At 38.9% G+C, this 21,170-nt stretch overlaps 3 protein-coding genes across 3 annotated transcripts; all 3 read right to left on the bottom strand.

Moving 5' to 3' along the window:
* Positions 1-2,874: 2,874 nt before the first annotated feature.
* On the bottom strand, positions 2,875-3,718 carry LOC112655330 (keratin-associated protein 2-3-like). The gene has a single exon (XM_025440392.2). It carries the CDS (start codon positions 3,670-3,672, stop codon positions 3,268-3,270), a length of 405 nt encoding a protein of 134 aa, XP_025296177.1. The 5' UTR covers positions 3,673-3,718; the 3' UTR covers positions 2,875-3,267.
* Positions 3,719-8,268: 4,550 nt separating this feature from the next.
* Positions 8,269-9,103, bottom strand: LOC112655262 (keratin-associated protein 2-3-like). The gene has a single exon (XM_025440282.2). It carries the CDS (start codon positions 9,055-9,057, stop codon positions 8,626-8,628), a length of 432 nt encoding a protein of 143 aa, XP_025296067.1. The 5' UTR covers positions 9,058-9,103; the 3' UTR covers positions 8,269-8,625.
* Positions 9,104-19,886: 10,783 nt separating this feature from the next.
* LOC112655366 (keratin-associated protein 4-6-like) lies at positions 19,887-21,019 on the bottom strand. The gene has a single exon (XM_025440457.2). The coding sequence runs from the start codon at positions 20,977-20,979 to the stop codon at positions 20,374-20,376; it is 606 nt and encodes a 201-aa protein (XP_025296242.1). The 5' UTR covers positions 20,980-21,019; the 3' UTR covers positions 19,887-20,373.
* Between the last annotated feature and the right edge of the window lie 151 nt (positions 21,020-21,170).

The following is a 21,170-nucleotide window of genomic DNA, read 5'->3' as shown; positions in this document are numbered from 1 at the left end:
CACTACTCGGTGTAAGACTTTAGGCAAGTCATATCTGGTTCTTTATGTTCAGAATGTAGAATATAAACCCAGCCTCTGGTAACCACTGTTCTACTCTCTGTTACTGTGAGTTTGGCTGTTTTTTTTGTTTGTTTGGTTTTTTTTTTTTTTGGTCTTAAATATGTGCTCATTATTTTCCATAGTTGTGGTTTTCCAAACCATGGTGAATTTCATTTTTTAATCTTCATGATAGCTAGTATCATTGACTTCTAATAACTGTATTCTAAATATTGTGCTAAAAGAAATAAATGTATTAATTTATTCTTCATAATAATCCTATGAGGTAAGTATTGGATTCCTCATTTTACACATGTATGACTTTGTCTAAGGTCATATGCCTACTAGTGTTGGAGCCAGGACTTATTGCAAAAACATCTGTGGGAACATAATTCATAAGGCCAAGTTGCTGAAGAATGGAATGTGGTTACTGTATTCCCTGGCATTAAGGAATGTCTTTTATGTAGGAATTTTAACAGTGAATATATTTTTAAAATAGTTGGTATTCATAAAATGTCTAATTTTTAGAGCTATCTGAAAGGACTCTGTCTTCCCAATATTCTCAACAATTCAAATAATTATCTCCCACAAAGCTTTCTAAAATTCCAAACATATCCTAAGGAGATAGCATCAAAGTTGGACATCACTAAAGGGTTACAGGGCACTATGAACAAAGCCATTGATGAGAAGAAAGAATTTCCTCTACCTCCAAGGTCCTTCTAGCTGGACTAAGATGCAAATTGATATGAGACAGATCAATAGGAGAAAATAAAATTTAATAGCATACTTATGGGGAATCCACAAAGCCATGGAAATTCCGAAGACAGTGAAAGCAACTTGATATTTATATGAGCTAAGGAGAGGGGTAGGCTTCTGAGGATACAGAGGGGAGAGAGACCATCAGCAGAAAGATAAGAAGAGATGTTTGGAAAACAAGTTGCCCTATTATGCAGATAAGTGTCTTAGATAAAAAGGAATCTTATTAATAGCTTTCTTCCTGGTAAAAGCAGGTAGTTGAGGGAGAGGTAAAGAGCATTTCCTGAATCTGCTGGGTTTGAATGCTTTTAATTCAAAAAAATGTTCATGCCTAGGTGGCCCATTTGGGGGCAGCCTGCCCTTCGCCCCTACACTGCCATCTAGATGAAGGCTGCAGTCTGCCAGCACAACAGAGCTCCCAGGTAGTGATCCCCACCAAAGGTGGTCTCCAGGCCTGCTTTGCCCATACCTCTGTCTTGCTCCAGTGTCTCCCCATGCACTATGCTTGAGCATATTCCTGCTTACAGAGCCAATTGTGATTCTCAATTGTTTGGGACTGTAGGAAAATCATTTCACACAGCCATTTTGTAGACTCTGGATTTGCTGGTTCTGACCTTTTGCTTTATAACTAAGTCTGTTCTAGATCTGTGGCTGAGGACTGTGGTGTCAGCCTCCTTTCTGATCATTCTGCTTGCATAGCCTCTGGCAGGTTTACTCAGAATCACACCAACCACTGTTGCTCACCATGGCATGGATTTACTGTGGAAACAAACACAATCCAAAAATAACAATGAGCTTGGGAGTACACAAAGAATTCTACATCTGAGAAAATATTAAGACAAGGAATTCCCTAGAAGGCTAACAAGGAAAAATCCTGAGAGGAGAAAACTGTAGTTAGAGAACTTTTAAAATGGTGTTCAAAATATGTAGAAAGAAACTGGACTTGTCATCCTGTCTACAGTAAACCATTAAACTCTTACTAAAGAGAAAACTCCATTGTGTATGTAAATGTTTTGATTCTAATGGACTTCCTGTTGAGAAGTTTTTACCATATTTCAAGAAAAATGCTTTCCATCGTGAGGTGGCTAATTTATTTTATTGTAAGAATGCACATATCCAGCATGAGGAGAGAATCAGTGAGGGATAAAGATGTTTCTCTCTCCTCCAATGCTGTAGAACTTATTCATTCCCTCATTCACCAAATTCTGATTATATCCTATGTGCCAAATATGGTGCAGATCAGTAGGAGTCCAGCAGTGAACAAAGTCAATCAAGTTCCAACCCTTCACAAAGCTTACCTGGCCTGCCTCCTCTCTCTGGGTAGGTAGATGCCCAAGCAGACAAGCAGCACATTCCAAAAAACTCTTTTAGAGCATATGTTGGGAACTCAATGCATATTTCTCAGGAAAACAATAGTAGTTAGTTTCCTAGTCAGCTTAAAAATGTTTAACAACCACAAAATCATATCCAGTGTGGATTAGTGTTTTACTATTTCAACATATTGGCATTGTTTTAATGGTAAAATAATCATTTGGGGTTCTAAATTAGAATGGTTCCAGCCAAACTACAAATCTCCTTTTCCCAGCAGCAGTGACTCCATTAGAATCAGCCACAGTGGTGGGGGAGGAGAGTCATGGAAAAGATATGATAGTGGTTCTTCCAGCCTACGCCTTCAGTGGTTCGGGATTCCCAGGTACCAATTATATTAATCGCAGCACAGTTTTCTAAATCAGGATATAAACGCGGGTCTAACTTAGGCTTTTCCTCTTTTCACATGTGTGGGGATGGTTCATGGGTCAGGTGCATGCTCAGAGAAACCTGCTGTAGTCTCTCCATTTCCTCAGCTTTACCATAAAACCTATGGCTTGAACTATGAGGTGCCTCACATGAGATGTTTTGCATTATTTGACTGCCATTAAAATTATAGACCTTGAACCTGATTTGTTCCTAAAGCTTAAAAATGGCCCTTGAAAAAAAAATGGCCCTTGAAAAATCCTTTTTTCTCTGGTTTTTCTGATTCTGCCTATCATACCATAAACTAAAAATAAGCTTTTGAAGATTAATAAACAATAAAGAGAAACATTTTTGATAACCAGAAATAAAATTTTTATTATTTTGCCATGTAAAAACCTAGCATAAATATAATGATATCCTCAAAATATGTCCCGTCATGTAACAGCAGAGATGTGATGATGAGTCAGCAGGATAGAGCTCCATTCAAGAGGAATTTTGATCTTTGTTCACTCATTTTTTCAAGCCAGGAATTCAAATGATGAAAGTTGGGATGTTTCTAAAGGTTATAGAAGAGGCCGATATTAACTGGGTAATTATGTGGGAAAGTGGATAGACAGATACTGTTGAGTTAGTTACTGAAGAGCAGGTAAGTTGCAAAGGAGGTATCTCTCATAGGATCCTCTGGGGTGGGAAGTGTTTTTGCATGTTTCTGAACACTGGGAATATTTCTCAATGGGCGGTTCAGCAGCAGGGGGAGGTCCTGCAGGTGGTGCGGCAGGGGGCAGGCTGGCAGCAGGAGGGGCGGCAGCAGGGCGCCTGCACAGAGATGGGCTGGCAGCAGGTGGAGGCCCAGCAGCAGGGGCGGCAGACCACTGCAGTGCAGGACGTGGGGCAGCAGCTGATGGGGCGGCAGCAGCCCTCCTGCAGGGAGCAGGGGTCACAGCACACAGGGCGGCGACAGGGCTCACAGATGGGGCGCGTGCAGCGGCAGGTGCAGGTCACGGGGCGGCACACAGTGGTCTGGCAGCTCACGGGGCGGCAGCAGCAGGGGTCGCGGCAGCAGCAGGGCTGGCAGCAGGAGGGCTGGCAGCATTCTGTGCCACAGCCCTGGGAGGAACAGATGGAACCACAGCAGGAGCCGGACATGGTGATATGTGGGGCTGTTTAGGTTTGGACTGGTGAGAGGATTTGGGTGTTGTCAGGTGTGAATGTCTTTGTCCTGCTTTGGGCCCTTTATATATCCTGCCCAGGTGCTGATGACCCCCCCAGGACACATGATCATTTCCTGGAGTTGTGGTTGCCCATTGACCTCTAGATTGGTGGATTCAATTGCTGAAGCAGCAACTCCAACATCATGGAAGGATGCTTTCCTTTCTGCCTGTCTGCTTTCTTCCTCCTTGAAATGAATACTTGATGATTTATATCATCCAAAAAATTACTCGTGGAATAACCAGCCCTTCCAGACCATGTCACATGACAAGTTGAAAGTTTGACGATCCCAGTGTTGCTACCATCATACTTTCCTCTTGTTCGTCTTGTTCACCATCCATGACTAAGTGTGAGATTGTAAGTTCATGAGGTCACAGGCCTGGTTTCTGAATGACATTGAAATGAAGCAAGAATTTCTAAAAAAAAAAAAAAAAAAAGCCAAAATTACTCATAGAAGGAGACGTGTACTGATACTGCTAAGGGAAGAATTGCCCAGTGCTTCTGGAAAACAACATAGTGCTTCACCTTGTTTATAAGGAAATAATTACCAGAGCCGCTGGAGTGATATTTTTTAGTAACCATAGTTGGCCTATAAATCACAGTCACTTCTGAGACTCTTACTGTATAAACAGCACCACATTATTTGGGAGTGAAGAGGGAAAGGAAGAAAATTAAGTTCTAAGAAGTTTCTTATCACACGGTAATTACAAATGTTAGGATGGCAAGACAATGGTAAATTAAGTGATTGAAGGAGAAGGCTTTTCATGGAACAATAAAGTCAAACTAAGTGAAAACTTTATTCATATTATGCATTTTGAATGCCCCTCCCTGAGTATGGTCTTAGAAATATAATTGAAATTGAGGTTGCTCTTTCTTTACAGGTGTGACCATAAACACTTGTACTGAGTTCTTCAAAACATATTGAAAATATTTATAAAGAAATCAATTATCTTTCTCTAGTAGATGCTTCAGTCTGTTGGCTAAGGGTTTGGTTGCTTATGAAGTGCGAAATTGGCTTCAGAGAAAACAAGGGTAACCAGGTGTACTGATGACTGATAAAATAGCTTTTGTCTGTCTCAAACACAGCTAAAGAAAGTGGGAGTATAAATAATAAATGTAGAGTTAGAAGGTAGATTAAGGATGACATTGTCCAAGTCTTGCTGATTGACTCTCAGACCAAATTTGCCTCCACAAAATGTTTTATTTGATATGACCACATATATATACATTCATTCGTCTGCCACAGGCCAGGTCCTTGAAGGTCTTTGAGTTTGTGACCCATAATAGTCCTTCACAGGTTCTGAGGGGCTTGATTTGTGAAATGATTTCTCTAAAGTCATGCAGATAAAAGCATGGTAAATAGTTGACGACAGTGTGGTCTTCTCTTGACTATAAACACCGATGAATGACCTCTAGACTTTTCCAACTCTCAGTTACTTCAGACTAGTGAACAGGTAATCATAGTTATCAAATCAAGTTTCTCATCTATTGAAATAAAATGGAAACTTGCTTGATTTACAGTTTAGTGTACTGTTTTTTTTATTAGAATATATACAGCAATTCAAATATTAGGAATAGATAGATGTCTATAAACTAACTGCATTTGTTAACTAACAGAAAAGACTGAATACTAAGAAATTCTGGGTCCTGAAATCATAGACTGTCAGAAACTTTGCTCTTTCAAGCCATATCAGTAAGAATGGAAGAGCCCACTATTTCTAGGAAAAGATCTGAGTCGCCTTAACACAGAATGGTAGCCTCAATATTCCAACACAAAGGCAGAGTTTCAGAAAAGAGATTTTCAGATACAGCATTGCTCATTTATCTTAACTATGCAGTTTTCAAAGAAAGGAGACCTAAGTCCTATCACAACCCAGTCCTGATGTTAATTCCTTTGCGCAAACCCCTCTTTTGCTTTGAACCCATTAAAACACCATTTTGTGTAATTTTAGATAAATCTACCATTCTTCAAAATCCTATAAAAAAAACTTTTCCTTTTTTGGGTGGGATGCCCCTGGTCCTTTCCTGTACAGTCTTCTTTGCTGTAGCACATGAATAAGCCTAAGCTTGTTGGACAAGAGATTGTCCCCATTCTTTACCATTTGGCTTTTTTTAGTCCTAGTATTTGAATTCCAGATGTCCTGCAAGAGCATAATCACCAGAGTGGGAACAAGTAAATGTTAACCATGATGGCAATATATTGTGGAATTTTTGTGGTTGGATTGAAAAAGTATGGAATGTTGGTGACCTTCTGATGGTGAACCATGCCCCCTTCTTCAAAGTTTCATGACTTGTGTTTTGTTAGGAACTAGTTTGAAAACCACTAGATGTTAGGAAGATTTTTAAATTCTGATAACAGAATATGCATTCCCTGTTCTCCAAAATGATCTTTGAAATATCCTCCAATCATAGGAGGCAGAGATGGATATGGGGAAGAATGAGGGAGAAAGGGCAGAAGAAGGATTGGGAAGACAAGTAGGGCTTCAGATCCTTCCTCTCTTACCTCAAAGTTGTGTGTGGCTTACAGCTGATCCCTGTCCCCTGCCAGCATGTGTCCTCAGTTGTGTAAAAGGGGAAGAGTCTTCTGTTCCTGATGTTGTTCACAGGCCAGGTTTATCATGAAATCTGTACAATGCGGAAGACAAAAGAAATGGATATCATTCATTTAAAAGAGAATGTTTTAGATAGAAAAATTCTAGATGATTCGGGAGTGGGTGGGATTTTTTTTCCCCCTGGAATTTAACAAATCAATATCCATTCTGCTTAGGGTCACCTGGGTGGCTCAGTCAGTCAAGTGTCTGAGTCTTGATCTCAGGGTCATGAATTCAAGCCCCATGTCGGGCTCCACACTGGGTGTGGAGCTTACTTAAAAAAAAAGATCTTTTCTGCCTAATAAGTACCATTTGCCTGAAGCCCAGGGAAGACTAACCCAAGTAATCTTTCAGAGTTTCTTACAGTTTGAGTTGTTTAATTCCTTTGGGTGGTTCAGAGTAGAAAGAAAAGTCCATCAGATGCATGTATTATTTCCCAGCTCTCTTTGTTCCCGACACTAAACCCTTATTCATAAATCTTGTAACCTAGGGCTCTTTCCTATGGATTAGCATAGCAACTTTTATTTTATTTATTTTAAAGATTTTATTTATTAATGAGACACACACACACACACAGAGAGAGAGAGAGAGAGAGAGAGAGAGAGAGAGAGGCAGAGACACAGGCAGAGGGACAAGCAGGCTTCATGCAGGGAGCCCAACGTGGGACTTGATCCCGGGACTCCAGGATCACACCCTGGGCCAGAGGCAGGTGCTCAACAGCTGAGCCACCCAGGGATCCCACCTAGCAACTTTTAAAGGACACTTTCAGTCTGAGTTGGCCTCAATATGATGATGAATTTTTTTTCCTCCTTTCTTATACTTAGGAAATCTTAGGAATATGCTTTGTTATATTAGGAAATCTGTTTCTGCCAGTGGATGTGGACTATCTTGAAAAAACAAAAAGCCTTCCCCTCAGCCTTCTCCCATTCTCGGTGACATAATATGTAATGAATAGAACATCTTTTGAGCCCCTTTGATACAGTGATGTTCAAATGTGCAGCAAGGAATATCAGTGAATGGTACTGGGTGAATACTGTGTGCCAGGCACTTTACATACATAAGGTCATTTAACTTTCCCAGCAATCTACATTGGTAAGTATTAACTTTCCCATTTGGCAAATGAGGAAACCTGAATGTCAAAGAAGTTAAGTTATGCTAATGATGCTGAAGATTCTGTTTTAAGTAAAATATTTACCTTTTATAATTCTTGTAAAGAAGATAATTACTTTCTTGTTTTGTTTGACATAACAAATAGAAATCAGGTACCAACCATATTCTAAACATTGAGCTCAGTACTAAAAGTCAGAATAAATTGTGGCCCCTTCATTGGAGACAGAGAAATAGATCATTTCAAGATAATGCCTTATGGGGAGGGAGGTAAACATAGGATGCTATTGGCACATATTAGGGCTACCTAACCTCTGTGTGTGTGCACATGCATGTACACATGCACACACATGTTCATGTGTTTATGTGATACAGGGGTTAGGATAGGACAATTACAGAAGGCTGAGCTGAATCTTTGAAATGACTCCGTGTTAGTGGAGGGAAGTGGTAGGTGAAAAAAAGACTCCAGATAAATGAAAGAACATGATAAGAGCAAGGACATATGGGACTGCAGGGCATGTGCCAGTTACTGTGAGCTGTGTTATTTGCAGTGACTTAGTGGGGCATGCTGAGATATGAACCTGGACATGTGGATGAAGGGAAGAGACCGAAGAACCCCATATGACAGATTTTCTACCCATGTAAGCAGTCAGAGGACTAGCCTGGCCATCCTGTACCACCTTCCAAGACTCATACCACTATTCTTAGCACCTCTCCCTTTCCTCTCCTGTTTTCCTCATCTTCTCTGTCATGTCATCCTTCTTCCTATTCCTTGTCTGCTCAGCCATGTACACTAATAAACATGCACTGCTGAATGAATCAGAGAGCAGGGAAGTTTACAGGAAAAATTAATTTATTGAAAACAAGCAAACAGCACATTGCAAAAGGTGGCAGGGAGGGTTTGAGCTGCCTTCGGAATTCAGGATGGGTTTGCAGAGTCCACTCTGAGGACTTCTGAAGAAAGATTTACCATCCATGGTGTTTTCTGCTTATGGAGGCACTTGGTAATTTGGCTGAGGGTGGCAATGGATATCTGCTTGTGTATCCAAATGGTGGGATGTAAAAATGACTATTGTTGCTTTATGAAAAATATCTATTTTTCTTTCCACTTTCTTTTTTTTTTTCCACTTTCTTAAAATGCAGAATAGGTGCTTAGGCTCCAGTGAGTTGCTCTTTGGAGATGGTGGGGGTTTCAGCAGCAGGGGGAGGTCCTGCAGGTGGTGCGGCAGGGGGCAGGCTGGCAGCAGGAGGGGCGGCAGCAGGGCGCCTGCACAGAGATGGGCTGGCAGCAGGTGGAGGCCCAGCAGCAGGGGCGGCAGACCACGGCAGTGCAGGACGTGGGGCAGCAGCTGATGGGGCGGCAGCAGCCCTCCTGCAGGGAGCAGGGGTCACAGCACACAGGGCGGCGGCAGGGCTCACAGATGGGGCGCGTGCAGCGGCAGGTGCAGGTCACGGGGCGGCACACGGTGGTCTGGCAGCTCACGGGGCGGCAGCAGCAGGGGTCGCGGCAGCAGCAGGGCTGGCAGCAGGAGGGCTGGCAGGAGGGCTGGCAGCAGGAGGGCTGGCAGCATTCTGTGCCACAGCCCTGGGAGGAGCAGATGGAACCACAACAGGAGCCAGACATGGTGATGTGTGGGGCTGTTTAGGTCTGGACTGGTGAGAGGATTTGGGTGTTGTCAGGTGTGAATGTCTTTGTCCTGCTTTGGCCCCTTTATATACCCTGCCCAGGTGCTGATGACCCCCTCTGGATACATGATCATTTCTTAATCTTCTATCCAATTAAGTGAGGAGTTAGCATTGAGCAAATGATATTTTTTAACTCTTTACCTTGTACACATCCATGCATACAACCACAAACATTCCTTTGTCTTCTATATTGTTTATTCTAACCAAATCTACACATTGGATTCAATTCTGATGAATTTTTATTGAAATATTCCTAACTCATACAAGAGAAAAGAATGTGTTTCTAAACTAGGATAGTATCTAATCACTCTGACCTTTGGCTTTGAAGTCAGCATTTTATTCCTGGACTTCAAAGACTCACATAATTACCACCCAAACAGTGACTTGCCTTATTTACACCCATGCCCCTAATAGTAATAGGTTAATAGCAACACTCTCGTGCAGGCCAGTAGACTTCTGCTTCCCAGATGTCTCCTTCCACGACTCACTAAGAGGCAGATTTGTGGTTTTCAGATGAGGCGGGACCACATGATATCCTAGACTCCTGCCACCTTGGTTTAGTCACTTTTCCCCAGTGGGGCCTGGTTGTTGTCTCCCCATTCATCTGGAATGCCCTCCTCTTCCTTCCAAACCAAACTCAACCTCTACCTAGACTGTAAAATTTTCATCAAGGATCTGTTGCAATTTTTATCTTTGTAATTTATTCAGGATTAATATCACATGTGTAGATTTTAGGAAAGGACTATAGAGAATATATAGGCTTATCCCCTCATCTTACAGGAGACGTCATGTGGGTTCACCACAGTTACACAAAGGGGTCTAGGTCTCCTCACTCCTTAGTAAGCAGCCTCTACTATGAGCTTTATGTTTATCAGGTTCAGTAGACCATACTCTTCAGGCAGGAAAGAGAACATCTCAAGTATTCCCCCCATTTTTATCTCAAGTCTTTAAGTAAGCATCATTAAAAGTGATGGTGAGAAAGTCAGAGAAATGTCTTCTTCCAATGAGAGATAATCTGAAAGGGCCTCAGGACTTGTCTGCTGGGTCAGATCTATGCACCAGTGCAGAGGTTTCTTTCTGGGGCGTGATCAACAGAGCTTGGTTTGTTAGCGGATGGAGGTGTGGGGTTGCCTGTTATGGAATGTTCAAAGTGTAGTCCGGTTCAGTTTGATAACACTTTGTGGCACTGTGAGATAATGTGCTTGTCTAATTCCTTTAATTGTTTTTATTTATACTTCACCCCATACCTTACCCTTTGTGATGAGTTCCAGAAATTTAATTCTTACTTATAAAATAGAGATATATTTTTCCTTTGGATTTGAAGGGAAAAAGTTTCATCAACCCCACTTACTTTCTGTAATGAAAGAAAGGACCTGGAGCTTACAAACCATCAATCAAATGTCCTAAAATTACTACCTTGAGTTTAAATGGAGAGACTTTTTATTGTTTTCATGGAGGAATTAATTTTATTTCTGCTTCATTGATATCATGGAAGATATCATAGATGTGAATTATATCAAATTCATTCTCTAATCTCTTCATCTCACAATTCTCTCTTTTCTTCTTCTACAAAATTAGTTGATTTTTAGTGTGTAGACTAAATAATTGTCTGAGATAATATGGCTAGAAATACATGCAGGCTAGTTTCTCTTTGCCGCCATGGTTGACTTAGTCAGCTGTAATGCATAACAAGCAACCACAAACTCTCAGAATATACAATAACAGATATTTTTTCTTGGTCATGTGTCTGCAGGTCATTTGGGTTTTGGCTGATTAAGGTTGGTCTGGCTTCTGGTAGTGGGTTAGTTTGGGACTTACTTCTGAATTAGAGTTACCAGATTTAGTAAATAAAAATACAGGTGCCCAGTTAAAATTGGATTTCAGATAAACAAATAAATCTTTAGTATAAGTTTGAATATGCAAGGGTCATACTTTTATCACAATTTTATTTGTTATTTATCTGAAATTAAAATTTAGTGAGGTGTCCTGTATTTTAATTGACAGAGCCTTGGTTCTGATGGCATAGCATGAGGCAGCAATGCAGTCATGCAGACATATTTCAAGTCTTTAATGGATCATGTCCTCTAACATCCCATTGGCCAAAGCAAGTCACATGGTGAAGTCAAAGTCACAGGGTGGGAGAGTGGGTGAGGATACTTCTAGAGGGGTGGGAAGGGGAAGAGAGTAACCACTAATGAAGAATAATCTAATCTACCAGAGCAATGCATCAATTATTTTAGGAATCTTTGTTGTGAAGCTTGGACAAAGACTTCTAAAAAGTCAAATTAGATGTTCACTGCATTTCCATTCATTTGCATAACTTTTATTTCTCTTCTTCCTTCTCTTCCTGGTCAACCAGGGAATGTCATTGATTTAAAAAGGGACTTCCTGATCTACACATTTAAAGCAATCCCTATCAAAATACCGACAGCATTTTTTACAGAACTAGAACAAACAATCCCAAAATTTGTTTGGAACCACAAGAGACCTCAAATAGCCAAAAGCAGTCTTAAAAAAGAAAAGCAAATCTGGAGACAACACAATTCCAGACTTCAAGTTATATCACAAAGCTACAGTAATTAATACACAATGGTACTGGTGTACAATAGACACATCAGTCAATGGAACAGAAAAGAAAATCCAGAAATATATCCACACCTATATGGTCAATTAATCTTCAAAAAAACAGGAAGGAATAACCAATGGGGAAAAGACAGTCTCTTCAACAAATGGTGTTGGAAAAACTGGACAGCAACATGCAAAACAATAAAACTAGGCCACTTTCTTATACCAAAAACAAAAATAAATTCAAAATGGATATAAGACCTAAATGTGAGACTTGAAACCATAAAAATCCTAGAAGACAGCACAGGGAGTAATATCACATTTGCTATAGCAAATTTTTTCTAGATAGGTCTCATGAGGTAGGTGCAATAAAGCAAAAATAATCTATCAGGACTACATCAAAATAAAAAGTGTCTGCATAGCCAAGGAAACAAAAAATTAAAAGGCAACCTACAGAATAGAAGATATTTGCAAGTTACATATCCTCTAAAGGTTAGTATCCAAAATATAGGAAGAACTTATGAAGTTCAACACTCCAAAAACAAATAACCCAATTAATAAATGGGTAGAAGAACCAAACAGACATTTCTCCAAAGAAAACATACAGGTAGCCAACAGACATATAAAAAAATGTTCATCAGCACTTATCACCAAGGAAATGCAAATTAAAACTATAATGAGATCACCTCACACCTATCAGAAAGGCTACAATCAACAGTAGAAAAAACAATAGGTGTTGGTGAGGATACGGAGAAAAAGGAACACTTTGCAAACTTGTGCAACCACTATGGAAAACATTATGGAAGTTCCTCAGAAAGTTAAAAATAAAGGTATCTTATGATCCAGGATTTGGACTATTGAGTATTTACCCAATAAATACAAGAACAATAATTCAAAGGGGTACATGCTATAATATTAGATGTGGAAGCAGCCCAAGTGTCCATGGATTGATGATTGGATAAAGATGTGGTATATATCTCCAATGGAAAAGTATTCAGCCACAAAAAAGAATGAAACCTTGCCATTGACAATGACATGGATGGAGTTACAGAGTGTAATGCTAAGTGAAATAAGTGAGTCAGAGAAAGACAAATGCCATATGTGGAATTTAAAAACAAAACAAATGAGCAAAAGGCAAAAATAGTGAGAGAGAGATAAATCAAGAAATAAACTCTTAATTATAGAGAACAAACTGATGGTTATCAGAGGGTGTGGGGATGGAGGGATAGGTGAACTAGGTAATGGAGGTTAAGGAATGAACTTGTCACAATGTGCACTGGGTGATGTATGGAAGTGTTGAATCCCTATATCATACACCTGAAACTAGTATAACACTGTATGTTAACTAACTAGAATTAAAATAAAAAGTTAAAAAATAAAATGAGACTGCCTGATTTCTCTATTATAAATTTACATTGTTGATATCTTATTAGATATTCAAAAGCAAAAGAAAATATTCAAAAGAATCTAGGAATAGCACTGATTTTATGAAAGTAGCTATTGATTTAATCAAACATTTCATTAGATATTACATTTCACTGCCTACTATAATTATTCCAATGCCTAATAGGTGAAATTTTATCTTTGAAAAAATTAAATTAAGAGGCTTCAGCAACACAGATACTAAGCTAATATGAATTCTTCCTCTTATTACATATATATAGGGATTCTGAATACAATTTTTAAAGTAATAAATTTCTGAGCTCAAAAGAAAGACAATAAAAACCTGAAGGTATAGAATGAAGAAGAAACTCAAGATCAGATTGTTCGGGGTGCCTGGGTGGCTCAGTGGTTGAGCGCCTGCCTTTGACTCAGGTGGTGATCCCGGGGTCCTGGGATCAAGTCCCATATCAGGCTTCCCGTGGTGAGCCTGCTTCTCCCTCTACCTATGTCTCTGCCTCTCTCTCTGTCTCTCATGAATAAATAAATAAAATATTTTAAAAAGAGCAGATTTTTCCATTTGTGAGCTAATGCTGCAGTTTCTTGTGTGCATGCCTATCTCCAAATTTCCCCTTATTATGACACCACTTATATTGGATTAAGGCCCATACTAATGACCTCATTTTAACTTGATTACCTCTGTAAAGACCTTATCTCCAAATAAGGTCACGTTTTGAGACCTTGGGATTTAGACTTTCAACAGCAAGAATTTTGAGAGACACAATTCAACCTGTAACAACAGTTATACCAACTTAAACATTCATACAAGCCATAAATGAGATATCTTTTTTCTTTGCATGTTCACTAATATTTGGTTTTATTAATATTAAATTTTTAGGGATCCCTGGGTGGCGCAGCGGTTTGGCGCCTGTCTTTGGCCCAGGGCGCGATCCTGGAGACCCGGGATCGAATCCCACCTCGGGCTCCCGGTGCATGGAGCCTGCTTCTCCATCTGCCTGTGTCTCTGCCTCTCTCTCTCTCTCTCTCTCTCTGTGACTATCATAAATAAATAAAAATTAAAAAAAATATTAAATTTTTACCAGCCTAATAGGTGTGAATTTGTTTCATTATTGTTTTAAATAGAATTTCCCTGTTCATTAATGAGGTTAAGTACATTTCATAAACTTTTTGGCCTTTTGTGTTTCCTTCTTTGTGAATTGTCTTATGCATGCTTTGCCCATATATATTTTTTATCTTTTCTTATTGAATTTTAGGATTTTTATGTTTATTATGGGTAATATTAATTTATCTGTTTTATATGCCATACAAGCTCTCCAATTTAGCACAGGGTATTACAGACATTTTGAATTTTATTGAAATCCAATCTATAGATCTTTTCTTTTATGGTTTTCTCTTTCATGTGTCTTTTTTTTCATGTGTCTTAAAGTACCCTTAATACTGAAGTTAATAGATTTTGTTCATATGTATTTTTAATAGCTTTAAGTTCTTATTTAACAACTAAATATTTGACCCATTTGGATTTTTTAAACATGATAAGAGGGGACAGATTTTTTTCCATATTGAATATCATACCCAGTGCTATTTGTTCAATTTTCTATAATCTTTCCACTGATTTTTAATGCCTCCTATCACAAATTCTAAGGTTCCATATAACTTTGGGTCTGTTTCAGATCTCTTTGTCATATTGCACTGATCTATTTGTGCATTACTGCACCAATATAACTGCCTCAAATGTTATAGCTCTGTAAGTTTTAATGTCTGATAGAGAAAAATCCCTTCTAATTATTCAGCATTCCTTTGGCTAATTTTGGACTTTTTCTTTCCTAAATGCATTTTAGAAACAGTTAATCATACTCTTAAAAAATATCAATGGAATTTTGATGAGAATGGCATTAAATTTATTGATTCAACTAGGAAGAATTGACATATTTGTGATAGTAAATCTTCCCAGTAATAAACCTGACATTAACTCTTTATTTAAATACAGATTTCCAAATAATATTTGGAGCTTTTCTTCATAAATATTGCAGTTATTTTGAAGCACTTTATAATATTTGTACCTACTCTGAATGAAATCTTCCTTTCTAGTAAATTAGAATTGCTAATTGACTCTTACAGGTTATAAGGATGGTTACTGGGTTTTTTGTTTGTCAGTACTCTATATAGTGACTTCTCTAAACCCCCTTTTCAGCACAAGTTTGCGGGTTTTCTTGGATTTCCTGTTTTGACAACTATATTGTCTACAAATATCAGCAATTTTGGGGTTTTTTTCTGTAACACTTTTTTCTTATCAGATTACATTGGCTAGGATCTCAAATATAACAATGAACAACAGGGAGTGATATCAGTTATTCTTGTCTTAGTCTAAAGTTTAGTAGGCATACTTCTAAAGTTTGTTAAGTATTATGTTTGCTATGAAGTTTTAATAAATAGCATTCATTAGGATGTCCTCTTTTAGCCCTATTTTGCTTAGAATGTTTTATTTTTTATTTTTTTAATTTTTTTAATAATAAATTTATTTTTTACTGGTGTTCAATTTGCCAACATACAGAATAACACCCAATGCTCATCCCATCAAGTGCCCCCCTCAGTGCTCGTCACCCATTCACCCCCACCCCCGCCCTCCTCCCCTTCCACCACCCCTAGTTCGTTTCCCAGAGTTAGGAGTCTTTATGTTCTGTCTCCCTTTCTGATATTTCCTACCCATTTCTTCTCCCTTCCCTTCTATTCCCTTTCACTATTATTTATATTCCCCAAATGAAGGAGAACATATAATGTTTGTCCTTCTCCGATTGACTTATTTCACTCAGCATAATACCCTCCAGGTCCATCCACGTCGAAGCAAATGGCGGGTATTTGTCATTTCTAATGGCTGAGTAATATTCCATTGTATACATAAACCACATCTTCTTTATCCATTCATCTTTCGATGGACACCGAGGTTCTTTCCACAGTTTGGCTATTGTGGACATTGCTGCTATAAACATTGGGATGCAGATGTTCCGGTGTTTCAGTGCATCTGTATCTTTGGGGTAAATTCCCAACAGTGCAATTGCTGGGTCGTAGGGCAGGTCTATTTTTAACACTTTGAGGAACCTCAGTTCCTCAGTTTTCCAGAGTGGCTGCATCAGTTCACATTCCCACCAACAGTGCAAGAGGGTCCCCTTTTCTCCACATCCTCTCCAACATTTGTTGTTTCCTGCCTTGTTAATTTTCCCCATTCTCACTGGTGTGAGGTGGTATCTCATTGTGGTTTTGATTTGTATTTCCCTGATGGCAAGTGATGCAGAGCATTTTCTCATATGCATGTTGGCCAGGTCTATGTCTTCCTCTGTGAGAGTTCTCTTCATGTCTTTTGCCCATTTCATGATGGATTGTTTGTTTCTTTTCTGTTGAGTTTAATAAGTTCTTTATAGATCTTGGAAACTAGCCCTTTATCTGATATGTCATTTGAAAATATCTTCTCCCATTCTGTAGGTTGTCTTTTAGTTTTGTTGACTGTATCCTTTGCTGTGCAAAAGCTTCTTATCTTGATGGAGTCCCAATAGTTCATTTTTGCTTTTGTTTCTTTTGTCTTCGTGGATGTATCTTGCAAGAAGTTACTGTGGCGAAGTTCAAAAAAGGTGTTGCCTGTGTTCTCCTCTAGGATTTTGATGGAATCTTGTCTCACATATAGATCTTTCATCCATTTTGAGTTTATCTTTGTGTATGGTGAAAGAGAGTGGTCTAGTTTCATTCTTCTGCATGTGGATGTCCAATTTTCCCAGCACCATTTATTGAAGAGACTGTCTTTCTTCCAGTGGATAGTCTTTCCTCCTTTATTGAATATTAGTTGACCATAAAGTTGAGGGTCCACTTCTGGATTCTCTATTCTGTTCCATTGATGTATGTGTCTATTTTTGTGCCAGTACCACACTGTCTTGATGACCACAGCTTTGTAGTACAACCTGAAATCTGGCATTGTGATGCCCCTGGCTATGGTTTTCTTTTTTAAAATTCCCCTGGCTATTCGGGGTCTTTTCTGATTCCACACAAATCTTAATAGTAAATGGCTGTTGTGATGGGCAATTTTATGTGTCAATTTGACTGGGCCATAGAATGCCCAGGCATTTGGACAAACATTATTCTGGGTATGTCTGTGAAAGTGTTTCAGGGTAAGATTAACATTCAAATAAGTAAGCTGAGTAAAGCAGATTGCTGTCTCCAATGTGGGTAGGCCTCTTCTAATCAATCAAAAGTCTGAACAGAACAAAAAAGGCTGGTGTCCCCAACCTTGCTTAAAAAGGAACTCCTGTCTGACTCTCTTAACATCAGTCTTCTCCTGAAACTTTGGGTCTTCTTGGGTCTTGAGCCTGCTGGCTTTTTTTTTTTTTTTTTCCTGCTGGCTTTTGAACTGGAATTTAGACTGTCAACTCTTCCGGATCTTTAGCTATTGAGTGCAGATCTTGGGACTTCTCAAATTCTGTAATCACATAAGCCAATTCCTTAAAATAAATGTGTCTCTCTCTCTCTTTATGTATATGAATGTGTGTTTATATTTATATCTATTTCCTGTTCTGTTTCTCTGGAGAACCCTGACTAATATATATTATTGAATTATGTTCCCACAGCTATTGATATAATCCTGTAGTTATTCACCTTTAATGTGCTAGTACCAACAAGCTTATTTAAATATTTTCTAATTTTGAAGCATTCCTGAATATCTGGGACAAACTCTAGTTGGTTGTGATGTGTTATTCCTTTTATATATTGCTGAATTTCACTTACTAGTATTTATGGGAATTTTGCATCTATGACCTTCAATAATATAGGCTTATAGTTTTCTTTTATCACACTGTTCTTCTATATTTTTAATATTATTGTTTTACTAAAAATGAACTGGAAAGATTTTCCTTTCTTCTGTTCTTTTTCCCAGTTGGTATGGGAGAGAGCTTTAAAGTTTAGTAAACTTACTCATAAATCAACATGGGTCTGGCTTTTTAATATCAGTATATATAAAGGATAGATTTTGTGTCATAGGTATAGTTTCTTTAATGGTTATTGGCTTATTTATGTTTTGTATATCCTCTGGAATTCATTTATTAATTTATATCTTACAGTCAATTCAATCATAATTTTCATACATATTGGAATAAACTTATACATAATGTTCTAATATGTTCTTTAAAAGTTTCTACTCTTTTAGGAGCTGATTATTTCCCCTTTAAATATAATGTTATTTGTCATTCTTTAAGTTCATTCTTCTTTTTCTCTCTCTCTCTTTGATTAGTTTTACGAGACTTTCTATTTCATTAGTTTTTAAATCTTTGTTTATATAATTGCTTTTATTAAACTTCTTGTTTTTATTGTATTTATGTAATTTTGTTAAGATTTTCACTTAAAAATATGTTATTAATGTTTAAATCTGTCATTATAACTTTTCTACATAGGGTTTATGGGAATGTAATAGAAGGAGGGATTTCCCAAAAGTGTGATTCCAAAGCATAGCTTCAAGAAGAACCCTGTGCATTGTTGATGGGGATGTAAATTGCTGCAGCCATTCAGGAAGAGAATATGGAGATTCCTCAAAAAATTAAAAATAGTACTGCTATATTATATTATCCAGCAATTCTACTTCTGGGTATTCATCCAAATAAAATGAAAACATTAATTTAAAAAGATATATGCATATGCATCCCTATGTTCATTGCAGGATTATTTACAATAGTCGATACAGAAACAACCTAAATATCCATCACTGGATGAATAGATAAAAAAAGATGTGATATATATATATATATATATATATATATATATATAATATATTTATATATTTATTTATATATAAATATAAATATATATAATAAAATTTTACTCAGCCATAAAAAAGAATGAAATCTTGCCATTTGCAACAACATGGATGGATCTTGAGGACATTATGCTAAGTGAAATAAGTCAAAGAAAAATACTGAGATCATTTCACATGTGGAATCTGAGCAAACAAACAAATGAACAAAACAAAACTTATAGATACAGAGAACAGATTGGCAGTTGCCAGAGGGGAGTGGGGTTAGAGGGTGGGCTGGGTGAAGATGGCCAAGAGATGTATACTTCCAGTTATAAAATAAATAAGTAATGGGTTGCAATGTTAGCATGATGTTAGTATAGTCAATACTATTGTATCACATGCTTGAAAGTTGCTAAAAGAGTAAATCTTAAAAGTTTTCATTACAAGAAAAAGAATTTTTATAACTTTCTATGGTGACAGTAACTAGACTTAGTGTGGTCATTCAAATGTAAAAATATCAAATTATTATGGTGTACACTTGAAACTAATATAATGTTATATGTCAATTATATCTCAGTAAAAATTAAAATTGAATAATAAATAGAGCTAAAGACATGAATTAAGTCTGTCCCAGTTTAGGATATTAAGACATATGCATGTACACATACACATATACATGTGCTGCTTTGTTCCAATATCCTAAATTATCTATATTTGATAAAGCACTTAGTCTCGAAGTGATTTCTTTTTTTGTTTTTTAAAAATATTTTATTATTTATTTATTCATGAGAGACACACAGAGAGAGGCAGAGACATAGGCAGAAGGAGAAGCAGGCTCCCTGCAGGGAGCCTAATGCGGGACTCGACCCCAGGATCCTGGGATCACGACTTGAGCCAAAGGTTGATGCTCAATCACTGAGCCACCCAGGTGCCCCTTGAAGTGGTTTCAACATGAGTTGTATCATCATGTAAATATAGTTGTCTAGTTATTGAGAAAAATGATCATGAAAACAATAGAGAACAAGGCCAGTGAATTTTTATGTGTAGAAAAGTTTATTAAAAGCAGAGAAGCAACAAGACATAAGAAATTCACTCCTTCAGAAAATACATAATTGGACCCCCAGGTCTTAGGGTATAACTGAACCTCAGATCAGAGAGTGTCAAATCAGTATGGCACAGGAGTTGCAGATAATCATTTTGTTAGGAAGGATAATCTAGAGCCCCAAAGTGATAAGGAAGAATGACAAATTTAGAGGAATGGGATAATTTTTTAGCTGATAGGTTACAAATTAATATACATATTTGGTGCCAATACTGAAAGGAAAAGATAATAATGGAAGGAGCTTAACATAAACCAGAATGTACTGAGTCAATGGGATGGTGGTGGGATCCCTGGAATCATGAGGCTCAACTGTTCAATGATGTTAACCAGACTCCATGTGTCCTAACACTCAGCGCAAAAGAAGGGTCTTTATCTGTGGGGCAGAGGTAAATGGAAATAGTGGTCACAGGACAGGGGGCTCAGCAGGAAGAGGAGGCACAGCACATGGGGCGGGGGCAGGTGGAGATGACACAGGTGGGGCGATAGCAGGTAGTGTGGCAGGAGACCCGGCCACAGACTGGGCGCAGGCAGCAGGAGGGGCAGCAGCAGGAGGGGCGGCAGCAGCTGGAGCCACAGGAGCTGGAGCCACAGCAGGAGGGGCGGCAGCAGCTAGAGATGCAGCAGCTGGGCCTGCAGCAGCTGGAGCCACAGCAGCTGGAACTGGAGCAGGAGGGGCGGCAGCAGCTAGAGATGCAGCAGCTGGGCCTGCAGCAGCTGGAGCCACAGCAGCTGGAACTGGAGCAGGAGGGGCGGCAGCAGCTGGACACACAGCAGCTGGGGCGGCAGCAGGTGGTCTGGCAACAGGTGGGGCGGCAGCAGCTAGAGATGCAGCAGCTGGGCCTGCAGCAGCTGGAGCCACAGCAGCTGGAACCGGAGCAGGAGGGGCGGCAGCAGCTGGACACACAGCAGCTGGGGCGGCAGCAGGTGGTCCTGCAGCAGGTGGTCTGGCAGCAGGAGGGGCGGCAGCAGGTCTCCTGGCCACAGCCCTGGTCAGAGCAGACCGATCCACAACAGGAGTTGACCATGGTGTCAGAGGGTGGGGGCTCTGGGTGGGTTTCCAGAAGAATGAAGTTCTCAAGTGTGATCTCCCCTGCCATCTGTCACTTTTATACCCTGCTGAGGGCCACTAGGACCATGGGCAGGACAACTCTTCTTGTTGTTTATCCTAATAGAAAATCATGTAGTTTTAGTAAATTAGATAATTATGTTTATCTGG

The sequence above is a fragment of the Canis lupus genome, chromosome 9 (assembly GCF_003254725.2).
Source record: "Canis lupus dingo isolate Sandy chromosome 9, ASM325472v2, whole genome shotgun sequence".
NCBI classification, from domain to species: Eukaryota; Metazoa; Chordata; class Mammalia; order Carnivora; family Canidae; genus Canis; species Canis lupus.
This window is presented reverse-complemented; position numbering and strand designations above follow the sequence as displayed.